Source organism: Bufo bufo, chromosome 2, assembly GCF_905171765.1.
Source record: "Bufo bufo chromosome 2, aBufBuf1.1, whole genome shotgun sequence".
Lineage (NCBI taxonomy): Eukaryota > Metazoa > Chordata > Amphibia > Anura > Bufonidae > Bufo > Bufo bufo.
In genome coordinates this window covers 309138270-309163753 of record NC_053390.1, presented here as the reverse complement: position 1 = coordinate 309163753, position 25484 = coordinate 309138270, and the positions used below count along the sequence as shown (strand labels likewise).

The window sequence follows — 25484 nt, the reverse complement described above, 5'->3', positions numbered from 1 at the left end:
GTGTGAAAAATCGCAGCATGCTCTATAGTCTGCGTTTTTCACGCAACGCAGGCCCCATAGAAGTGAATGGGGTTGCATGAAAATCGCAAGCATCCGCAAGCAAGTGTGGATGCGGTGCGATTTTCACGCACGGTTGCTAGGAGACGATCGGGATGGAGACCCGATCATTATTATTTTCCCTTATAACATGGTTATAAGGGAAAATAATAGCATTCTGAATACAGAATGCATAGTAAAATAGCGCTGGAGGGGGTTAAAAAAAAAAAAAAAAAAAATATTTAACTCACCTTAATCCACTTGATCGCGGAGCCGGCATCTCCTTCTGTCTTCATCTTAGCTGTGTGGAGCAACAGGACCTGTGGTGACGTCACTCCGGTCATCACATGATCCATCACCATGGTAAAAGATCATGTGATGACCGGTGAAGTGAAAATAATACAATCTACAGAACACCGATCCCAAGCCCGAACTTCTGTAAAGAAGTTTGGGTACCAAACATGCGCGATTTTTCTCACACGAGTGCAAAACGCATTACAATGTTTTGCACTCGCGCGGAAAAATTGCGCGTGTTCCCGCAACGCACCCGCACATTTTCCCGCAACGCCTGTGTGAAAGAGGCCTAAAGCCAAAGAAGGAGAGGTTGAGACCAGCGTGTATTAGGGTACTTTCACATTAGCGGTTTTCTTCTCCGGCATAGAGTTCCGTCACAGGGGCTCTATACCGGAAAAGAACTGATCAGGCATATTCCCATGCATTCTGAATGGAGAGTAATCCGTTCAGGATGCATCAGGATGTCTTCAGTTCAGTCATTTTGACTGATCAAGCAAAAGATAAAACCGCAGCATGCTTCTTTCCGGCCTGCGCAGACCGGTAAAAATGTGAAAAAAGATACAAGACGGATCCGTCTATCCGCATGACAAGCGGAGAGACGGATCCGTCCTTGCAATGCATTTGTGAGACGGATCTGAATCCGGATCAGTCTCACAAATGCTTTGAGTCAGCGGCAGAGCGGCGGGCAGTTCCGACGACGGAACTGCCCGCCGGATCACACTGCCGCAAGTGTGAAAGTAACCCAATGCCGCTCTTTATAAATAAAATGTCCCCCTATGTGTAGAGTGTTTCATATTTGTCTACTGACTTAAAGCCATTATCTGTCTGCAGGATAAAGGCACAAAAATGCTGCTTTTCCTAAAAATAGGGGTTGCCCAGCTTTAAGCCTAATTTTCAATTTGGCTAGGACAGCGTTGTACAAAAAGAAAAAAAAAGAAAAAACACTCACCTCCTCTCTGTTACAGCGCCATAGGTCCAGCTCCAGCTTTTCCAATTTGTCCGTAAAAAATATTGACTGTCCGTGACTTTGGGATGTTGGCCAGAAAATAGAAAAATTCTGGTTGGCCACCCTGATCTAGACTAGCATCTAGCTTCTCGAGACAAGTCTTCTTTTTAGAGAACCCCTAAATTTATCAAAACAACGTGTGACGTTTGATATATTTGGCACAAATTGAAGGAGTGCAGACTGACTTCAAAGGCTCCCATCATGTTGCATAGAAATCTCCGTAACGCCGCTTACTTTAATTGAGCATTGTAACAAGTACGGTAATTCATGTACCAATTTGTACCATTTCCCGCCTTTATTCTGCCTTGATGACCTTATGCACTGACACCATGAGCTTATTACCTCTGTTGTGCTGTTTATTCTACCTTACTTTGAACACAATAAACAGATTTTGAAAATAAATTTTCTTTTTCAGTTTCTCTTTCCTTCCCATGATGTTAAAATTGAGTACGACCACACAGCGCAGAAGTTTTGCAGTTGCTACGCGGTCAAGTACTGCGCAGCTATAGTTGGTTCTTGAGATGCAACGTTTAGTCGGCCTGATTTAGTTATTAGCCAGCTGCGGCCCGCACAGCCACGCGGTACTCGACCACAGCGCAGCCGCATCATGTGGTAATACCCTTAGGCCGTCAGATCATTGGGTGGGCACTGTAATAACACAACCTGCACATCACCCTGTCTTTGTGGGGGTCAGACGCCATGCACTGTATGTACGGTACTTAGCATACCCAATTTACTGGTAACTAATAAACATTAGTCATATTCCTAATAAATCAGACACAATTCTAATAAAACAAATGCAGATCTTTTATAAAGGCCATCTCCACAGCATAAAACCAGTAACACGCTGTACATGATACACAGAGCCACAGATCACCTAGAGATCAAAGTACTGACCACAGGGCAGGCAGCAGAGGGTGGACTATGGGCCCAGCTCTAACACCAGCGACATGTACATGGCATGCTGAGCCCTGTAGTTCTACCACATGCAGGAGACTCCCTCCAGTGTCAGCCTGAACCCCCCACACACATTCCCAACCCTTTACCTCAGCGCAGCTCCTCGTCTTCTTCTGTTTCTGTCACTTCCTCCTTCCCATGAAATGTCAGCTGTCACCTAGCGACCCCTAGAGGCCGGAGGTAAAATCGCACTGTTAGTGCTGTCTACATCCCACAGAATGTGTGGGCAATTCTGTCTTATTCTTGTCTGATGGGCACATGGTAATAGTGATTACATTTCCCATTCACACCCAACTTTAGTGAACACTGTTAATATACTGTTGAACTCATACACTGTAAAGGGGGGGCTAACCAAAGCACTGACATTGTCCAATCAGCATAGTCAGCATCAGAGCTCTTGTTCCCTTCTAGTTGAGTATCACCCCCTGGGGGACTTGGTAAAAAAAAACACTGCTGAAATATGTTACTGCCATTACCTGGCTGTTGAGGTGGCTACAGCCAGGTGATGGCGGTCGCTGTAGTTTGAGAATGTAATAGGTCCTCTTTCGAGACCCTTACATGCAGCGTGATGTACGGTTATGCAGTGGTGCAGTGTAAAGGGTATAGAGCACGTACCACACTCGGCTTGCTCCATATGTGGTGGGTGACGAATGTAAGGAGGGGGTAATTGGGATTATTGCCCCATTGGTGTGTCCCCACTTTTGTCCCCACTTGTACTGCACACCTGTGACCAGCATGTATCAACTGTATGCAGGTCTTGTCAGTGCTGATTGCCATCCAGGAGAAGGACTCTGGCTTCCAGCGGGGGACTAGCCATAGATGTTCCCGGAGGGCCAATGTCCAGGGGGCTGCAAATCTCTCCTCCCTGCCACGGGCCGGGTACGTAATGAGTGCTCAGTGGTAACTGTGAGAATTCACCTGCTGTGCCTGCATCTCACCTCCTAAGCCCCCTTTTCCATATCTTTATCAGAGACAACTGGAGCAGGAGGACAGAAAGTGGCATCTATTGGTGGCCACCACAGAGGGACAGGTTTTGGGGTAATATATTGTGCTGCACTGTGGTATATGGTTCCGATGGGACGGTATTTTGTGCTATGATATTGCTGACCCTGTCTAATTGTGTTGCTCCCCCTTCTCTCAATTTAGACCCACCTACAACATGGGACCACTTTTAGGTTTATTTTCCAGGGCCACTTGACGTTCACAGTCCACCCAGCACAGACGTAATATCGGGGCAATGAGGGTGACAGCAAGGGGTTGTTATAAAGAAGCAGAGCAGCAGGCCTGAGAACAACCACCATGAGAGAAGCCAGTGTGTTGGTAGTAGAGACTTTTGTTTTTGGAGGGAAGGGGGGAGGGGGGAGTATGTATGCACAAACACTGCGGTCTGTTTAAACATGACTAGGTCGGTTTAGTGACATTTTTCATGACAACTTTCCACCATCAGGGATGCCTCATTCACACGTCAGTGTTTTGGCCAGTGCGGCTCTAAACACAGAACAGGTGCAGATCTTTCCCTTATACCTTATCTCTGTGGAGGCTCCAGTCCTGGTTTTGGCTCACAATTACTGATGTGTGAATGAGGCATAAGGCCGCTTTCACACAGTCAGTGTTTGATCAGTGATTTTCCATCAGTGATTGTTAGGGCTCATGCACACGGCCATTGCTGTAATGCGGCCCGCAGACAACGGGTCCGCAATACACGGGCACCAGTCGTGTGCACCCTGCATCACGTATAGGGACCCATTTACTTGAATGGGTCCGCAATCCGGGAGATGCGGTGCAGAACGGAAGCAAGGATCGGAAACTCGCGGAAGCACTACGGAGAGCTTCCGCGGGTTTTCTGTCCGTGCCTCCACATCGCAAAAAAGTAGTGCATGGACTACTTTTTTGCGGCGCAGACAGTCGGTTGCAGATCGCAGCACGGGCCTGGCCAGCATACGTTCGTGTGCATGGAGCCTTTGTCATAAACAGGAATGGGTCTGAAACACACACAAGGAACAGATCTTTCCCTTATACCTTATCTCTGTGTAGGCTCCATTCGTGGTTTTTACTCACAATAACTGATGGAAATAAATGACCAAACACTGACTGTGTGAATAGTCATAATAACTCTAAATCATTTTCATATAGATGCTGCTTTCCCATCTGTGTAGAGGCTCTATTTGTGGCTTCCATCAAAAATACTGGACAAAATAGCATAGCCAGGTCACATGACAAAACCCAATGGACTCCATTATAGTCAACGGGATCTGCCAGCACCATTCGTGTCCATCATGTGATGGAGCTTTAAGTTGTTCGGCTCCTATAACGGAGCAGGAACATGCAGATACAAGTGCTGATGTGAATGAGGCCTACTAGTGCTGTGTCAAGGTGATTATCTACATAGATGGTTAATACAGTCTCAGAACAATGGAGAGTATGTCTCTCTTCAGTTTACTGCTGGAAAGTCCCTTTTAGTAAAACACTCCCTCTCCCTCCTTCCTGGAAACCACAGCATTAATCCAAAGAGAAACTGAAAGTAAAGAGGGACGGGGAGAAGAGGCAAAGGAGCTGAGAAGACTTGAAAGACAAAAAGACTGATAAAGACCAGGGTGAATCTGAAGCGAAGACAATCTGAAAACTTACAGACATGTCTAAAGCCTGTACCCTGAAGATTAGCCTTGCCAACAAGGAAAAGGTAAGTGTTCATTGCAGATGGGCGTCCATCATGTTTACACCTGTTTGTCTCTTCATTAGGCCTCTTGCACACAAACGTTGTGTGCCCGTGGCCGTATTGCGGCGTGCATACGGCGGGTCAACAATACACGGGCACTGGCCTGTGTGCACTTCGCATCAGGGATGCGGACCATTCACTTGAATGAGTCTGCAATCAAGGAGATGTGGAACGGAAGCACGGATCAGAACCCCACGGAAGCACTACGGAGTGCTTCTGTAGTGTTTCTGTCTGTGCCTCCACACCACAAAAAATAGAACTAGGTCTCGCTCCATCCTCGCAGCCACACGGATGTTGCCTGTGCATTAGGGACCGCAAACTGCGGTCCCAAATGCACGGAACGGACCCACAACTGCCGCGTGCAAGAGGCCTTACAGGTAATATGTTAATATAGTTCAGGCGCCTGAATATTTCAAGATCTACTTCTGTATTCTATTAAACTGGAAATCTGTGTATTGCACCTGTTTAGCCCCTTAGTCACCCGCATGTTTTGGGCCTTAGTGACTAAGCAATTTTTTTTTATTTTTTGATTGTCGCATTCCAAGAGTTATAACTTTCTGTCGATGTAGGTGCATGAGTGTGGGTTTTTTTTGTTTTTTTTTGGGTGATAGTTTTTACTGATACCATTTTGGGGTATATATAACTCATTGGTTAACTTTGATTAACTCTTTATGAGGGGGGGGGGGGGGGGAACCCTAGCAATACCGCCAATGTCTGCTTATATTGTAAATTTTGCACAGAAGCGTATGTGCCCTGCGTCCGTGCTGCAGACCGCAAATAGCGGTCCACAATTCACGAGCACCATCCGATGTTTGCGGATGCGGACCCATTGACTTGAATAGATCCCCACCTCAAAAAATAGGGCATGTTCTATTTATTTGTGGTGTTGAGTAACAGACCAAAATGCCACAGAAACACTTCGTAGTGCAATATGGGCACGGGGCATACATGCTCATGTGCATGAGTCGTAAATAACAGGATAACTTTACTTTCTGGGTCAGTACGATTAGGCCCCTTTCACAAGAGTGTGACAGATTGGCTCCTGGTGCATTCAGTGAAACTCACACCATTTTGCAAGCAAGTTCAGTCAGTTTTGTCTGTGATTGCGTTCCGTTGTTCAGTTTTTTCCGCACAGGTGCAATGTGTTTTGATGCGTTTTTCACGAGTGAAAAAAAAACTGAAGGTTTACAAACAACATCTCTTAGCAACTATCAGTGATAAACACATTGCATCCGCACTTGCTTGCGGATGCATTTTTCACTGAAGCCCCATTCACTTCTATGGGGCCAGGGCTGCGTGAAAAAAAATGCTCATGTACACAGACCCATTGAAATAAATGGGTCAGGATTCAGTGCGGGTGCTATGCGTTCACGTCACGCATTGCACCCACGTGGAAAACTCGCTCGTGTGAAATGGGCCTTATAGTGTTACTAAAATCATAGTGGCGTAAGTAGAAATGACTGGGCCCCACAGAATATTTTTGAATGGGCCCCCCACCCCCAGCAACTTCTTTGCCACTCCCGACTCCAGTAAAAACCCTACTCCTGTGGCTAGTCAAGATTTCGCTCTCAGACAAGGCCCAGTAGCTGCTCTGTCCATTTCCTAGAGTGATCTATGTATAGTGTTATTGTATAATACTGTTGAGGGGTCCCTGACAATAAAATCTTTTAGTCCTCCTCCTGGGTGGGCCTATTTTGAGTTTGGGCCCCAAAGCAGCCTTTTCCCCTATAGCTATGCCCCTGATCATAGTTTATTATTATTTTTTTTAATGTTTTTTTACTTTTGCACAATAAATCCGTCCACTTTTTTTTTTAAAGAAAGTGTTTTTGCATTGCTGCATCCCAAGACCAATAACGTTATTTAGTTTTCTTTCTATGGACCTGTGTGAGGGCTTGATTTTTGCAGGACTACTTACACTTTGTAATCCATTTTTTTTGTGGAGAATAAACAAAATGCAGCAATTTAGGCGTCTTTTTTATTTTTTATGGCGTTCACTGTACGGTATAAATTACATTATAATTGTATAGTTCAGGTCATTACAAAAGCAGTTATACCAAATATGTTGAGGGGATTTTATTTTTCCAGTAAAAAAAAGTGTGTTTTTAAGGCCTCTTGCACACGAATGTGGTTTGGTTCCGCATCCGAGCCGCATTTTTAGCGGCTCGGGTGCGGACCCATTCACCTTAATGGGGCCGCAAAATATGCGGACAGCCCTTACTTGTGCTGTCCACATCAGTTGCTCCGTTCCGTGGCCCCGCAAAAATTATAGATCATGTCCTATTCTTGTCCGTTTTGCGGCATTTCTATAATGGGCCGTCTGTTCCGTTCCGCAAATTACGGAAGGCACACAGGCGGCATCCGTGTTTTGCAGATCCACAATTTGCAGACCGCAAAACACGGCACGTTTGTGTGCAAGAGGCCTAAATTTTTTACTTTTATTTTACTTTGACATGTGAACCTCTGATGTGCAGTGTATTATGCTGTCAGTGTGAAACTGACAGGGACTCTATTAGGCATTGCCTCTGGCACAGCCTAAAAGGAAACACTGAAGGCAGACCTGGAGGCTTTCACTGGACCCCCGGCTGCCGAGTACAGACATTGGTGCCCCACAATCTCATTTGGCTGACAGAGGAGTCCCCTCCTTCTGAAATTACTAAGATGCCTCGGTCGCTATTGGCCATGGCATCTAAGGGGTTAATGGCCAGGATCGGCACTTTCTGTTAAAGGCTATGTACACCTTTGAGGGCAATTTTTTTTTTATTATTGCATTGTACTTATTTTGAGCTAAAAATTATTCTTTTCAGTTGGTCTTTATTAAAAAATATGGAGTCTTTTTTTGTGTACAGGACTGAGATGCTGTAGTAGCAGCCTGTGGATTTTTCTGTCATCTGAGGAGCAGACAGACTCCTTATCTCTGTTCTCTTACATTATAAACACTCATTATAGCTCAGTTCTTATCTTACTGATAAGAATGTGGCTTAAAGGGGTTGTCCTAGTTATTTTATTGTTCTTTGTATGTTTCTAACTAATCAACTTTACCATGCACTTACTGTATCTGTAGTTGCTCCTTTCTCAAATTTCATTGATGGTCACATGACCTGTGATGTCAGCTTCTCTCCCTGCTGTGACAATGTTTAGTGCACAAGCCTTTAGAGAGCAGATATGTGTCTGTACACCACAGGTCACTGTTCTGGCCACACCCCCCTGCACTGGCTGAGCTGCTGCTGTCTGCCCTGTGTCTCCCTCCCACTGGATACTTCAGGAAAGATTAACCCCTTCAGGAGCACAGACTCAGGGCTGAAGGCTTTACTGAGTAGCTGCAGGAAGTGAGGAGACAAATGCTGGGCACAGAAGCTGTCAGAGGAGTTCTGCAGAGCATTGCACAAGAACATGTAGGGCGAAGATCCTGTGTGTATCAGCAGTGTCATTATACAGCTGGGACTTGTAGTCCTACACATACAACATGCTGCTGAGTATCCCATGTCACTCAGGGCAGTACTTGTATTCACTCCCTTTGCAGAGCAGGGGGAGGGGCAGAGATTGTTGTTATTGCAGGTAAACAAAGGACCAGAAGAGAACCAGGGAAATTAGGAAATATAATTTTTTTTTTACCTAAAACTTGCTTAGCTCAGTTATATATTTCTCCCCATCAGATTTACAGTGCTATATATATTTTTTTTTCATAACTCAGACAACCCCTTTAAATAAGTGTTTATGACCCCTTAGTAATTTAGAGATAAGGGTTATTAGATGATCGGCACAAAGTGAAAGTAGGATGCACGCAGCTAGAAAAACAGTTAACCCTTTGTGACACAACGGCTCAATATTTTTAATAAAGGTGTACAGGAGCCCAGCTGTTATGAGAGAGCCGAGCTCCTGCTCTTCACGGCACAGGAGACTCGTGCAGCGCTTAGACCACTGTGAAAAGGTGGCGGCCTAGCCTAAGGACCCTTAGTGACCACTTTAAAAAGGCGTATTGGTGTTAAATAAGGAGTTATTGTCTTTTGGACAATAATTCTTGGTATACAGGTATTTAGGACACAGGAAGTCAATGCCAGAAGCAACAGTACAGAATGTGGGGTATATCAAGTCCATAGTTGCCAACAGTTCCATATTTGCAGGAACTGTCCCTAATTTTCAGAGAGTCCAAGTAAATTTGTCCTGTCCTGTGCCGCTAAAGGGCAGGACTTATGTAAGCACCATCTATAAGTGGACAGTTCTGGGTGGGTTTGAGGTGCATTCTAGGGACAGGGCTTACATGATCTAAACGTCATGTATATTATGTTCCAACCAAGAGGTAGGGTTGTCAACGATCCAAATTTCTGGACAGTCTGTAGAAATAGGTGACTTTTTCCTGTGTCCGCAGGAATTTTTTTTTTTATGTTAGCGCTGACCACGGCACATGCAGGGTTTACAGAGGGAGGGGGCTCCCTCTGACTCCATCGCCCCCCGCGCTGTGCTGACAGGGGGCAAATGGTTGCCATGGCAGCTCCGATGCCTTACATAGGCATGGGAGCCTGCCAGCTACGGAAGGCCAGGAGATCCAGTTTGCAGGCTGAGTCTCCTAGGCAACTGTCAGTATCTTACTGTGTAAGAGGCTGACAGTTCAATTCAGTACAATACATAATGTATTGCACTGAACTGAAACAGGGATCAAACCCTGAGAAGGTGAAGTCCCACAGTGGGACAAATATAAAAAGTGAAAAAAAGTGTTTTTTTATCATAAAAACCGTGTTCAAAATAAATAAATAAACAGACATATTAGGTATCGCTGTAGCCATAACGACGTGCTCTATAAAAATGCCACATAATCTACCACCTGAATGCTGTAAAAAAAAAAAAGAGCAAAAAAATGCCATTTTTTTTCAAAAATCTCTTTATTGGATTGAGAAATCAGTTGTACAGCATTGGGTATAGAAACAATACAATACAGGAAATTTGCATCAAAGCACAGTTGTGCAAGCAGTTTGGAAAATAAGATTTCTCAATACACATTTTATCATAATATTCCCCAACTCCCCTCCCCCCCTCAACCTCCCGCTTTTTGGACTTGAAGTGGTTCACCCGCAGTACCCCATCCTCCGCCCTGGATGATTCCCTCGCCTACCAGTCGAACTAATGGGCCAATCTCCCCAGCCTATCTGCCAGCTGAGCCTCTAGATACCACCCTGTGAGTTTAAATGGGGCCATAAGTTCCTGAATTTCAATAACCGAAAGTTGTTTCTCTATGAACCCCCTCCATTTTTTAATAAACTTCTCGACCAAGCGTTCTTTATCTTGTTCTACCTCCAGCCTTTCTAAGTAAAGAACATTCTTCATCACCCCTATGACCTCCTCCCACACTGGAACTTCCTTTTCTAGCCAGTGTCGTAGGAGAGACTTTTTAACCGACATCAACAGAAGATGTACACCTGGCTTCGCAACCAGCGATCCCATTTCCTCCTCCTGATTTTTAGGTATGTAATGGAATACGCACTGTTGTGGTGTGGTACCCACCGTATCACCCCAAATGTCATCAATAGCTTCTATGGCCTGTTTCCACAACGGTTGCACTTTCGGGCACTCCCAAATGGCATGTAATAGACCCGCCTTCTGAAGGCTACACTTCGGACACTCACGAAGATAATGGGCAGGGGCGTCACGATAGGACAAATTGAAAGCATACGTCGCTCGATGCATGAGTCTTAATTGTGTCTCTCTCCACTGCTCATTATATGTCGCCCGTCTGACCAATTCCATGCCTTCCCTCATCTTTTTTGTTATGTTCGGGTCAGATAGCTCTCTCTCCCAGGGCTTGTAGGCCCCTTTTACCAGGCCGATCGTCTGGATACTATGAAGCCTGCGTTGTAATTCAGAGAGGGGCATGTGAGAGCCATCCTTGCCTAGCAAGGCCACAAACCATGCTAACCTATCAGCATCCCCAACAGAAGATGCCTGGGCACTACAATAGCTTTTTATTTGCTGGTAGGGAAGATAGTGGGCATCCTGAAAATCAAATTGTACCTTAACCTGATCCCAATCTAACCAGTGGAGACCAGAAGTATGAAGCAGGTCTTCAAGTCTCAGTATATTTTTCTCCCTCCATGCCTGAAACATACTATTCTCCCTACCTTGGGGGAACGCCGGTAGCGACCATAATGGTAATCTGGGTGACAGGTAACAAGGTAGGCCATAGATTTTCCTGATCGCCTTCCACGCCATTATGGTGTCCTTCAAAAGAATGCACTGCCTTATTGACACCGGTATGTCTTTTATCCTGGTATGTAATAGGGCCTCCAAGTTTTCTCCATCAGCTAACTCCCTTTCGAATGCAATCGCCGAGTAATAGCCCGTGCCCCACACCCAGTCCCGCACATGCCTGAAGAGCGCCGCCAAGTTATAGTGGCGAATATTCGGCAATTGCAACCCCCCTTCATATTTCAGCATCGTTAATTTAGCATAAGCGATGCGAGGTCTCTTAGTTTTCCAGAGGAAACGGTTAAACGCCCTTTGCATCCTAACCACATCCACGTGTTTTATCAATAATGGAATTGTCTGAAGCGGGTAGAGAAGCTTTGGGAAGCTCACCATTTTGATTAAGTGAGCCCTCCCACACACTGACAAGGGCAAGTCCTGCCATTTCTCCAATTCATTCTCTATTTTAAGGAAGAGAGGGGGGTAATTCAGAGTGTATAATGACGCTGGAGTGCGGCCTATCTTAATGCCCAAATAGGTCAGGTAATCCCTCCGGACCTCCACACTATTCTGTAGATGTTTAGCTGCCGGAGACTGATGATCAAGAAACAGTAACTGGCTTTTTTCCACGTTGACCCTATACCCTGTGGCCCTGCCGTAGATATTCAAAGCCTCAAGAGTCCTTTCCAAGTGGAGCTCCGGGGACCCAAAATATAGTAGCATGTCATCTGCGAAGCAACTAACCTTCAGCACTTTGCCCCCTATCCTAACCCCTTCAAACGTTTCCGACTTAACTAGCCATCTTGCCAAGGGCTCCATTGCTAAGTTGAAAAGCAACGGAGACAAGGGACAACCCTGTCTCGTGCCCTTCTCCAGCGTAATTGGTTTGGATAGAAAGCCCGGTACATTCACCCGTGCCTGGGGGTTGGTATAGAGTGCGGTCAAGAAATTCCGGAAGCGTCCCGTAATGTTAACCCTGTCCAGTACCCTACCCAACCATTGCCAATTGACATTATCGAATGCCTTCTCGGCATCCACTGCCAACAACGCCGGAGAAGGCTTACCTTTGGGGTCTCTATATCTGCTAAGAACGGTTAGAACCTTGCGCACATTAGTCACTGCTGATCTACCCTTCATGAACCCTACCTGATGTGAACCAATGAGATTCGGTATGCAAATGGCTAACCTATTGGCTAAAAGCTTTGCCAGAATTTTAATATCTTGATTGATCAGGGAGATCGGTCTATACGCGCTGGGTTGAGTCAAATCTCTGCCCATTTTCGGGAGAATTTTAATGTATGCCATCTTGCCCGAGTCCGGTAAACTACCCCCGGCCATTATGTTGTTGAACAGACTAGTCAGCGTCGGGGAGAGATCTGGGATCATGGCCTTGTAAAACTCCGCCGGGAATCCGTCGGGTCCCGGGGCTTTACAATTTGATAGCGACTTAATTGTTGTCCCTAACTCTTCATCACTAACGTCTTGACATAACGTTTCCACCGCCTCAGTGGAAAGGCGCGGTAAATCCACCCTGTCTAAAAGGTCCCTTGCCTCCTGGGGGCGGGGGGGATCCCCTGAATATAATGTTTGGAAATATTCTCTTAATATCTCCACTATGTCCTTCGGCTGAGAGCACAAATTTCCCGACCTATCCTTCAGGGGATGCAAGGCCGTTTGTTTCACAAATGGGCGCGTTAGATTTGCTAAAAGCCGGCCCGCCTTATTGCCTACACGAAAAAGCTTAGCCTTTTGGTAGTCTCCAAACCACTTTTCCTTTCCTTCCTGACAGTAGTCAAAACTATGTTTGGCCGTGACCCATAGAACCTTATTGGGAACTGAGGGGTTTTGCAGGAATTGAGTGTACATCTCCCGCACCTTTTGGGTAGCTTCCTCAAACTTTTTACTCGCTTCCCTCTTCTTCCCTATCGAATATGATATTATTCGACCCCGCAGGACCGCCTTGGCCGCGTCCCAAAATAAATTCTGGTTCGATGCCTGTTCCACATTATCCTGGGAGTATTCCCACCACCACCCTTTTAGCTTATCCAGAAATTCCTTATCTTTGAGTAAGTGTTGCGGCATTCTCCACGTAACATCCGGCCCCCTGGGGACTGAGTCAATCATTTCCATAACCACTGGGGCATGATCCGAGATTAACAAGTCCAGTATTTCTACTAGCTTGACTTTTGACAACATTCTCTGAGATGTCAGGAGGTAGTCAATCCGGGACCATGACCCCCGGGCATGAGAAAAATGAGTATATTCGCGTTCCACTGGATGGTGGTATCTCCAGGAATCACAAAGACCTGTATTGCGTATCAAAGGGAGCAGCGTCTGGGTCTGTCTTTGCGGGGTAACCATAGGCGTGCGCAGCCTATTGCATTAGGGTGTGCACCGTAAAGCACAAACACACACGCCGTGTGTGTGTGTATATATATATATATATATATATATATATATACACATATATATATACACACACAAATATCCACAGATCCTCCCCAACAGTGTGTCAATTTTGATTGTACTAACCTAATACTTAAAAGACAAGCTTTCAAGAGTTTTCCTTTCTTCCTCTGTACGCTTGAGTATTCAGAAACAATCTATTCCTAAGGGTGGGTTCACATCTGCGTTATCCCATTCCGTTATAGGTTCCATTTCAAACGAAATATAACGGAATGGCAAGATGGAATGCAAAACGGAAACCTTTAAAGGGAACCTGTCACCTGCAAAACGCATATTAAACCGACCACAGTACCTTACAGTATCCCCCAGTGTGTTGCTAATCATATTTTTCTTTGCTCTTTGCGTTTCTTCATACTTGTTAAAAACGTTGTTTTAATGTCGGTTGGCGCTGTCTCCGAGTCAGGCTCGAAGTCAAGTGGGCAGCGGCCTCCTTGCTTCAAGTAAAGCTAAGCCCGCCCCTTACCCCCTCCTCTACAATTAGATGGACATGCTGCCGGGATCGCGCTCTTCTAGCGCATGCGCGGTACGCTGCCTGTTACAACGCGATCCTCACTCACCCGCCTACATTTTGCTGACTGCGGATGCTCCGGACAGTTTGATTGCGCGTGCGCCCAGCCGTCACGCTGTAACAGGCAGCGTACCGCGCATGCGTTAGAAGATCGCGATCCCGGCAGCATGTCCATCTAATTGTAGAGGAGGGGGTAAGGGGCGGGCTTAGATTTACTTGAAGCAAGGAGGCCGCTGCCCACTTGACTTCGAGCCTGACTCGGAGACAGCGCAAACCGACATTAGGGTTGTTATGGGGGCATCTGTGGATGACGCACTGTTATGGGGGCATCGTGGATGACACACTGTTATGGGGGACCTGTGGATGACACACTGTTATGGGGGCATCTGTGGATGACGCACTGTTATTAACAGTGCGTCATCCACAGATCCCCCCCATAACAGTATCATCCACATATCCCCCATAAAAGGTGACATATTCCACACAGATATCCCCTTAACAGTCTATTAAGGGGATATCTGTGGGTGGCACTGTTATGGGGGCATCTGTGTGGAATCTGTGGATGACACTGTTATGGGGGGCCAGGGGGGATCTGTGGATGACACATATATAGCAGCATCTTGTTCAATATATGTGTCATCATCCACAGATCCCCCCCATAACAGTCTCCCTGACAGTGACCCCCCAACAGGGGGTGGAGGCTGGCAACTATTGTAAGACCCTGCTGCGTTCCTTATGTAAAGTGTTGTTAAACTTGTGCCAAATTGTACTACTAGTACTATTTAATCTATTACTAACTTACTTGGACAGGACTCCAGCTGGTATTCAGTTTTTCTTTTTGACACAATCACCATATTCACTGGGCATGGGCACTGGGCGGGCAGGCAGGCTCTTCAAATATTCAAACTAGGCCGGCGGCAGCGTAACGTGACGTCACTCACTCCGTCACGCCGCACGCGCCTGCTCCTCCCACTTTATTAATGAAGCAGGCGGAGCAGGCGCGTGACGTCGGAGTGAGTGAAGTTACGCGGCCGGCCGCCGGGAGACGGAGCGCAGCAGCAGTGAGCAGTCGTATAAGCAGATGTATGTCATTGAAGCTGTCCAGGGCTGGCAGCCGGGGCTCAAGTGGCAGGCGGCAGTACAGGAGGCGGAGCACAGGGGTGTGATTAGGGTGTGCCCAGGCACACCCGGCACACCCCGTGCGCACGCCTATGGGGGTAACGTTTTCCAAAGCCCCTCTCTTCCTATCTTCCTGCTCGTTATGTACCCTATTAAAATCACCCCCCACCAGCAGCATCTGTGAGTCTTCTTCCAAAATGTCTTTCTCCAACGACCTGTAAAAGTCAGTCTGAGCGGTGTTTGGGGCATAGACATTTTGTAGAACTATCTGACCAACCGGAGAGTCCATGTTTATTCGCATCCACCTCCCCTGAGTGTCAATGGACATGGAGCGAATCTCGTATTGCAAGCGTTTGTGAAACAAGACCATAACACCCGCCTTTTTGCCAACTGAGGGTGAACCTATTACTTGTCCCACCCATAGTCTGCGCATCCGGAAAAAATCAGCCTCTTCTAAGTGGGTCTCCTGCAGGAGCGCCACATCTACTTTTAATTTTTTAAGATGTCGCAACACCGCCATACGTTTAGTAGGGGATCGTAGGCCCTTGACATTCCACGTGATTACACGCATAGTAATTTCACTATGTGTTCGCCCTCTGCAGGAGAAGCCACCAAGAACTGGTCAACACAGAATATCACAGATTGGTACCAAGGTATCTGCATCCTAACCACATACAATTTAGTGTTCACTCCCCTCCCTCCCCCCCACCCATGACCCCCCAACCCGCCCCACAACTTAGATAAAACAAATGTCGACTTCACTTTTTTCGCGCATCTAACAGTGTAGTAGTTGTCACTACCTTCTTCAATCATCATTAGCTATCCCTAAACATAAACCGTTCCCCGGCCCATAGTACTCGGCATAATCAATGCGTTTTAACATGTTAACATAAATGAACACAAAGTCCAATGCTATCTCACGTGACTCTCCAGGATGGCCTACTCATATTCCAACGATACCCGGTGCTGTCCATATTCAACCTGGAGTCGCCCCCAGGTGTTCTGGCTCTGCAGATCTGGACCCCCCTCTCCCCGACTTCTGGGTAGCTCCTCTCCCTCTGACCGAGGAAGTTGATCGCTGGGAGGATGTATGCATCAAATCAGAGAATAGGGGATCCGAGTCCAGCGAACCCAAAGCTTCTCCCGGCGAAAGGAACGTGTCAACCGTCCCGTCTGGACGAAAAATCCGCAGGGTTGCAGGGTAAAGTAAGGCGAACTTGACCTTGTTGCGAGCAAGAGCCGAGCACACTTGCGAAAATTCCCTCCTGCGCTTAGCCACTTCTGCTGAGTAGTCGCTGAATAGGAGGATCTTGTTGCCCCTAATCGTCAGCGGCCTCCCATTGCGCCGAAATTTTGCTAGTATTGCTTCTTTGGCGGCATAGTTCAAATATTTGGCTATGGCTGCTCTAGGCTTTATGTTGTTGGAGCGTGAACTTGCTGGCAACGACGGCCCCAAACGGTGCGCCCTCTCCACTGTACAATTGCCGCGCAGCCCCAGTGCTTGTGGGATCTCTACCTCACAGATGTCCATCAATTGGGTCGGCGAAATCGACTCCGGAAGGCCGATGATCCGCAGATTGCTTCTCCTGGATCGGTTCTCCAGGTCGTCTAACTTCTCCTTCAGGTACTGGTTATCTCGCAGGAGGTCACTGATACTCCTCTGGGCACTCCCCAGATCCTCTTCCACCACTACCACTCTTTGTTCCACCTCAGCTATCTGTGATGTATGTTGCGCCACATCAGACTGCAGTTGTTGCAGGGCCGAGGAGACCGTGGCTTCCAGGGAGGCTTTTATGTCTGGTGCCAGCAGTTTAGCCACTTCTATGGCCATAGATTTACAAGAGGCTGTTAATTCATCAGCCGATGTTAGACAGCTCTCTCCCTCTTCCTCCTCTGACCCCGATGCCTCCGCACTCCTCTGGGTTGATTGCGAGGACGAACGGGTAAGTCTGTGCCGCTTCTCATTTTGCCCCTGGCCTTCAGGTCTTCACCTGCCGAGAGTGGTGTCCGCGGTTCTTTCTGGGAGCCGCCTCTGACTACGAACTTTTCCATGGGCACTCCCTACAGTACACGGGAGGACTGAGGGTACCTTTCGGACCCGGGATGCGGCGGCTCTCTAGGTTATCGGGCCGATCGAACGGAGAGCCTCTCACTCGCGCCTCTCCATGCGCGCGCCGGAACCGGAAGTCTCAAAAATGCCATTTTGTCACCTTACATCACAAAAAGTGTCATTCCAAGCGATCAAAAAGGCGTATATAGCCCAAAATAGTACCAATGAAACAGTCATCTCTTCCCCTACATAAGACACTAAAACATGATTTTTTCCTTCAAAAATGCTTTTATAGTGTAAAACTGAAATAAATAAATAAAAAAGTTGACATATTAGGTCTTGCCACATCCGTAACAACCAGCTCTATAAAAATATCACATGACTTACCCCCTAAGGTGAACACCATAAAAAAAATAAAAACTGTACAAAAAATGCCTTTTTTTTTTTTATCACCTTTCATAACAAAAAGTGAAAAACCAAGCGATCAGAAAGTCATATGCAACCCAAAATACACTGCGTGCAGAATTATTAGGCAAATGAGTATTTTGACCACATCATCCTCTTTATGCATGTTGTCTTACTCCAAGCTGTATAGGCTCGAAAGCCTACTACCAATTAAGCATATTAGGTGATGTGCATCTCTGTAATGAGAAGGGGTGTGGTCTAATGACATTAACACCCTATATTAGGTGTGCATAATTATTAGGCAACTTCCTTTCCTTTGGCAAAATGGGTCAAAAGAAGGACTTGGCAGGCTCAGAAAAGTCAAAAATAGTGAGATATCTTGCAGAGGGATGCAGCACTCTTAAAATTGCAAAGCTTCTGAAGCGTGATCATCGAACAATCAAGCGTTTCATTCAAAATAGTCAACAGGGTCGCAAGAAGCGTGTGGAAAAACCAAGGCGCAAAATAACTGCCCATGAACTGAGAAAAGTCAAGCGTGCAGCTGCCAAGATGCCACTTGCCACCAGTTTGGCCATATTTCAGAGCTGCAACATCACTGGAGTGCCCAAAAGCACAAGGTGTGCAATACTCAGAGACATGGCCAAGGTAGGAAAGGCTGAAAGACGACCACCACTGAACAAGACACACAAGCTGAAACGTCAAGACTGGGCCAAGAAATATCTCAAGACTGATTTTTCTAAGGTTTTATGGACTGATGAAATGAGAGTGAGTCTTGATGGGCCAGATGGATGGGCCCGTGGCTGGATTGGTAAAGGGCAGAGAGCTCCAGTCCGACTCAGATGCCAGCAAGGTGGAGGTGGAGTACTGGTTTGGGCTGGTATCATCAAAGATGAGCTTGTGGGGCCTTTTTGGGTTGAGGATGGAGTCAAGCTCAACTCCCAGTCCTACTGCCAGTTTCTGGAAGACACCTTCTTCAAGCAGTGGTACAGGAAGAAGTCTGCATCCTTCAAGAAAAACATGATTTTCATGCAGGACAATGCTCCATCACACGCGTCCAAGTATTCCACAGCGTGGCTGGCAAGAAAGGGTATAAAAGAAGAGAATCTAATGACATGGCCTCCTTGTTCACCTGATCTGAACCCCATTGAGAACCTGTGGTCCATCATCAAATGTGAGATTTACAAGGAGGGAAAACAGTACACCTCTCTGAACAGTGTCTGGGAGGCTGTGGTTGCTGCTGCACGCAATGTTGATGGTGAACAGATCAAAACACTGACAGAATCCATGGATGGCAGGCTTTTGAGTGTCCTTGCAAAGAAAGGTGGCTATATTGGTCACTGATTTGTTTTTGTTTTGTTTTTGAATGTCAGAAATGTATATTTGTGAATGTTGACATGTTATATTGGTTTCACTGGTAAAAATAAATAATTGAAATGGGTATATATTTGTTTTTTGTTAAGTTGCCTAATAATTATGCACAGTAATAGTCACCTGCACACACAGATATCCCCCTAAAATAGCTAAAACTAAAAACAAACTAAAAACTACTTCCAAAAATATTCAGCTTTGATATTAATGAGTTTTTTGGGTTCATTGAGAACATGGTTGTTGTTCAATAATAAAATTAATCCTCAAAAATACAACTTGCCTAATAATTCTGCACTCCCTGTAGTACCAATAAACCTATAAAAACGCCAATTTTTTCCGCAAAAAATGAGCCCCTACACAAGACGATCGGGCAGAAAAATAAAAAAATATAGCTTTCAGAAAATGGTGACACAAAAAACATGATTTTTTTTTCACAAATGCGTTTATTGTATAAAACTGAAATAAAAAAATAAAAAAATAGACATATTAGGTATTGCTATGATCTACCCCCTCAGGTGTACGCTGTTAAAAAAAAAATAGAAACTGTGCCAAAATAGCCATTTTTTGGTCACCTTGCCCTAAAAAAGTGTCATATTGAATATTTTTGTTCAAAAAGGTACCAATAAAAATGTCAGCTCTTACTGCAAAAAAGAGCCCCTGCACAAGATGATTGGCAGAAAAATAAAAGAAATGTAGCTTTCAGAACATGAAGACACATAAATGCTTTCTTATGTAAAACTGAAACAACAAAAAAATACACATATTTGGTATTGTCACATCTGTATCAACCTGCTCTATAAAAACAACACATGATCTAACATGTCAGGAGAACTCCGTAAAAAACAAAAAAATTTAACGGTGCCACAACAGCCATTTTTTGGTTACCTTGCCTCACAAAAAGCGTAATATCAAGCAATCAAAAATCATATGTATCCCAAAATAGTACCCATAAAACTATCACCTCATCCCGTAGTTTACAAAATAGGGTCACTTTTTGAGAGTTTCTACTCTAGGGGGGCATCAGGGGTGCTTCAAATGTGACACAGTAAATTAAAATTATCCCAGCGACATCCGTGTGCCCATACAGCAGTTTACGACCACATATAGGGTGTTTCTGTAAACTGCAGAATCGGGGTAATAAATATAGATTTTTCTTTGGCTGTTAACCCTTGCTGTGTTACAGGGAAAAATAGATTAAAATGGAAAATCATTCTTGTGGAACATCTAAAGGGTTAACAAAGTTTGTAAAATCAGTTTTCAATAACTTGCAGGGTGTAATTTTAAAATGGGGTCATTTATGGGTGGTTTCCACTATGTAAGCCCCACAAAGTGACTTCAGAACTGAACTGGTCCTTAAAAAGTGGGTTTTGGAAATTTTCTTAAAAATGTTGAGAATTGCTTTTAAAATTCTAAGCCTTGTAACATCCTGAAAAATAAAATGACATTTTCAAAATGATTCTGACTTGAAGTAGATATCTGGAAAATGTACAGTAAAAACTATTTTATGAGGCATTCGATTTTCAAAAATTGAGAATTTTTCCCAATTTTCAGTCAATTTTGGATGTTTTTTTTTATAAACAAAGGTGAAACATATTGACTCAAATTTACCACTAACATGAAGTACAATGTGTCATGAGAAAACAATCTCAGAATTGCTTGGATAAGTAAAAGTGTTCCAGAGTTATTAACACATAAAGTGTAACATGTCAGATTTGCAAAATGTGGCTTGGTGCTTATGGTTAAAACTGGCTTGGTCTTGAAGGGGTTAATAACTAGGGATGAGCGAATCGACTTTGGATGAAACATCCGAAGTCGATTCGCATAATACTTCATTTGAATACTGTACAGAGAGAGCGCTCTGTACAGTATTAGAATGTATTGGCTTTGATAAGCCGAAGTTATTACTTAGCGAAGTCCCACGAGACTTCGCATAATAACTTCATAAATCAATTTCTACTGTAAAAAAACATTTACCGAACTCTGGTTCGGTTCAAAGGTACCACTTGGAACCAAACCAGAGTTCGGTAAATGTTTTTTTTACAGTAGAAATTGATTTATGAAGTTATTATGTGAAGTCTCGCGAGACTTAGGGTACAGAGCTGTCAAATTGCGGATGTGCAAAACACGGATAATGGCCGTGTACGTTCTGCATTTTGTGGAAGGGAACATCTTGCCCTCTATAGAAGTGTCCTATCCTTGTTCATAATACAGACAAGAATAGGACATGTTAAATTTTTATATCGGTGCCACGGAACGGACATACCGTGTGCTGTCCGCATCTTTTGCGGCCCCAGTTAAGTGAATCGGTTCGTATCTGATCCGCCAAAAACACAGATCGTATGCGAAAAAAAAATACATTCATGTGAATAAGCCCTTAGGCTGGTGATTTGCTGCAGCCATGTCTACACGTTATACAGCAAATCGTCACTGCAGCCAAGAAGATGACATCACACCTGCAGGAGAGGATCAGAGTGGGTGCACTGGAAGTGGAGAAGGATAAAGTAGGTGAGTATGCATTCATTCATTTATTTTCTATTATTTTATCACATTAGCTTTTTTTTTTTAAATAAGGCTAGTTTCACACTAGCGGCAGGGGACTCCGACAGGTTGTTGCGGTGGGTGAACAGCCTGTTGGATCCGTCCTGCTGCTAGTTCACGTGTGCCCCCAGACTGCTACTCCGTTCCCATTGACTAAAATGAGGGCGGGGCGGAGTTCCGGCGGCAGCACGGCACCGCACGCTTGAGAGGTGGCCGGACTAAAAGTACTGCTCTCTGCGTGCACTGCCGTGCCCCCATTATAGTCAACGGGAACATGGCGGCAGTCCGGGGGCACACGTGAACTAGCGGCAGGACGGATCCGACAGGCTGTTCACCCGCCGTAACAGCCTGCCGAAGTCCCCTGCCGCTAGTGTGAAAGTACTAAGTCAGACAAACCTTTTTAATATGCACAACTGATACTGATCAATCAACATCTATCATATAAACCCTAATAATGTACAGCATAATTCTCTCTTTTTTTTTTCTTACAGGTCGATGAATTCTGCACAAATCTTAATAACCAGGTAACAAAAAAGATTACTGATCCTACTTTTTGCAGAATAAAATAATGTAGTCGGCAAAACTATTCTATAAAGAGGCATCCAGTAAAATGTATTCTTTTGTTGGAGTCTATGGCTGGCATATACCACTGTATGCCTTACACAGTGACATACATTGCAGGTATATGTCAGTAAATCCTCTGGATGTATACTTCCACTGTACACTGCAAACACACTGTCAGTGCATCCTGCGATGTGTGGGAAATTCTTGAAAATCAACAAAAGGCATCTTAAAGGGAACCTGTCACCTGGATTTTGGGTATAGAGCTGAGGACATGGGTTGCCAGATGGCCGCTAGCACATCCGCAATACCCAGTCCCCATAGCTCTGTGTGCTTTTATTGTGTAAAGAAAAAACGATTTTATACATATGCAAATTACCATAAAAGAGTAATATCTTACTTGTATGACCAGAGAAGAGTCATATTTTCAAGCTCTGACTCATCTCAGGGACAGGACACATCTCAGATTAATTTGCATATGTATCAAATCGTTTTTTTTACACAATAAAAGCACACAGAGCTATGGGCACTAGGTATTGCGGATGTGCTAGCAGCGATCTAGCAACCCATGTCCTCAGCTCTATACCCAAAATCCCGGTGACAGGTTCCCTTTAATGTTCTTATGACCCAACTCCTTGTAGCTGTCAGTGACTTGACCCTGAGACTCTCTCTACAGGCCCAAAGCTTTCTATCAGAGTTTATACCTGAGAAGATTCATTATCTGGACAACCTTCTAAAGGTCTGTATATTTTCATATAACGTATATAAGAAATTACAAAGAAAGTAATGCTCCATCACTCCATATAGCATGCCTCCTGCACACGACCATATGGCTTTTTCAGTATTATGCGATCCATTTTTCACGGATCCGTTGTTCCGTTTTTGTTTCAGTAGTGCTTCCATTCCGTTTTGCCGTTCTGTTTTTCCGTTTGGTTTCCGTTTTTGATTCGTTTTTTGCGGGTCGCAAACTGAAACGGAAGCATACAATAATGTTTAAACAGGAAGTACATAAAAAAAATTGGGCTGGGCATAAAATTTTCAATAGATGGTTCCGCAAAAATGGAACAGATATGGAAGACATACGGATGCATTCCGTATGCATTCTGTTTTTTCTGTGGACCCATTGACTTGAATGGAGCCACGGATCGATATTTGTGGGCAATAATAAGACATGTTCTATGTTTGAACGGAAATACGGAAACGGAAGGCATAAGGAGTACCTTCTGTTTTTTTTGCGGATCCATTGAAATGAATGGTTCCGTATACGGAACACAAAAAACGGAACGTAAACAGAAAAAAAACGTTCGTGTGCAGGAAGCCTTAGGCTAAATGCACACGATCAGGATTGAGTGTGGATTTGTGTGTGGATAGGTCATGTACATTGTATTCTATGAGAATTTTAAATTCTCAATGCACATAATGCAGATTTTTTTTCCACACTGATTTTGACCTACAATGCTCGCTTTTGTCTCAAACTGTCGCAACCAGGGTTATAAGTTTTTCGATATCCATAGCATACTCAACCCAATTATAATGCACTAGACCAGTGGTGGTGAACCAATGGCACCCACGCCCTGGAAATAGTCTATGGTGTACCAATAAGCCTTAGACTATTCCTGCCATTCCTCAGCGCAGGGCACACTATGAACAGCACAGGCAGCACATTGAATGTAGGCAGGCTATTATAGCTAAATTATAAAGTACATGGAAGATATTTTGGGTTACAGTTTGGGCACTCCGTCTCTAAAAGGTTCACCATCACCGCACTAGACCAACACATCATGAATATAATCATGACTTTATCAGATAAATAGATAAAATACACTTAAAAAATATGGGAGAAACATACCTATATCAGTACGGTTATAGCAAGGTACTACATGATACTATAGCATTTATGAGTCCATGTCGGCTATACCCACAACCTTAACCCAGAGGCTTTGGGTGTGAAATGTACTTTGATGGTGTTTGGTGCTCTACTTTTGTCAGTATATTTTGTCTATGTTTTAGGTATGCCCCTCCTATATGATTTTTAAGCATATTTTATCTATTTATCTGATAAATTCATGATTTTATTATTTATTGGTCTAGTACTGTGATGGCTAACCTCTGGCACTTCAGCTGTGGTAAAACTACAACTCCCAAGATGTACACTTGCTTGGCTATTCTCAGAACTCCACAGAAATGAATGGAGCATGCTGGGAGTCGTAGTTTCAACACAGCTGGAGTGCCGGAGGTTAGCCATCACTGGTCTAGTGCATTATTTGTGGGTTTTGTTTAGACGTGGCTGTAAGTATTTATTTTGCAAGCCCTATTATTTTTAGTGTATACTGATATCCATAGTATGCGGCATGGTTGGTTGGCACTACAGGGGCAGGCTGAAGAGGCTGTAGTTGTCACTTTGAATGGGCCAACCTAAAGCAAGGATTACCGTATTTTTCGCCCTATAAGATGCACTTTCCCCCCCCTAAAGGTGGTGGTGGGGGGGAAATAGCAGTGCGTCTTATGGGGCGAATGGCGCAATTTTACAATGATACGCCGTCGGCGGGTGTATCAACTGAGAAGGAGGAGGGGCTGGGGGCCGGCATCAGGATTAGGAATGACAGCGGGGACCGGTGCAGTCCCTGTATTCTATTGCACCGGCCCCGCTCACTGTTTTATAATCTTATCTAACCTGTAGGCATTGTTAAAATATAATAATCTTGTGTAATCCAGCTGTATTACTTACAACTAAGTTCCGTAGCAGAGAGGAGGGAGGAGGCAGGCTGGGAGGGCGGGCGGCATGTCACTCACTACGTCATGCGCCTACGCCGCCCACTTTATGAATGAAGCAGGCGGCATGGGCGCGTGACGTAGTGAGTGACGCGTCGCCCGCCCGTCCTCCCGGCCTGCCTCCTCCCTCCTCTGGAACTTAGTTGTAAGTAATACAGCTGGATTACACATGATTATTATATCTTAACAATGCAGGTTAGATAAGATTATACAACAGTGAGCAGGGCCAATGTATTAGAATACAGGGACTGCATCGGTCCCCGCTGTCATTCCTAATCCAGCCCCTGTATTGGGCTCATTCACACTGCAGAGACACTGTTATGGGGGGGATCTGTGGATGGCACATAGCATAAGATGCTATATATGTGCCATCCACAGATCCCCCATAGCAGTGCCATCCAGAGATTCCCCATAGCAGTGCCATCCAGAGATTCCCCATAACAGTGCCATCCAGAGATTCCCTCCATAACAGTGCCATCCAGAGATTCCCTCCATAACAGTGCCATCCAGAGAT

General features: G+C 45.0%; 2 protein-coding genes across 4 annotated transcripts in view; one reads left to right on the top strand and one right to left on the bottom strand.

Moving 5' to 3' along the window:
• RNF31 (ring finger protein 31) overlaps positions 1-2426 on the bottom strand; it is a 115911-nt gene extending 113485 nt beyond the window's left edge. Inside the window, exon 1 of one of the 2 annotated variants that reach the window (XM_040416914.1) lies at positions 2383-2426. The gene's annotated coding sequence lies outside the window, so the exon portion shown is untranslated. Of the gene's footprint in view, positions 1-2233; positions 2254-2382 lie in introns of those variants that run through there. The other variant, XM_040416915.1, reaches the window with a different exon arrangement.
• Positions 1-25484, top strand: part of PSME2 (proteasome activator subunit 2) — a 56741-nt gene that overhangs the window by 2322 nt on the left and 28935 nt on the right. Inside the window, exons 2-4 of one of the 2 annotated variants that reach the window (XM_040416916.1) lie at positions 4791-4973; positions 22129-22161; positions 22875-22937. In XM_040416916.1, coding sequence (XP_040272850.1) covers positions 4926-4973; positions 22129-22161; positions 22875-22937 — 144 coding nt within the window. In that variant the 5' untranslated portion in view covers positions 4791-4925. The remainder of the gene's footprint in view (positions 1-4790; positions 4974-22128; positions 22162-22874; positions 22938-25484) is intronic. The other variant, XM_040416917.1, reaches the window with a different exon arrangement.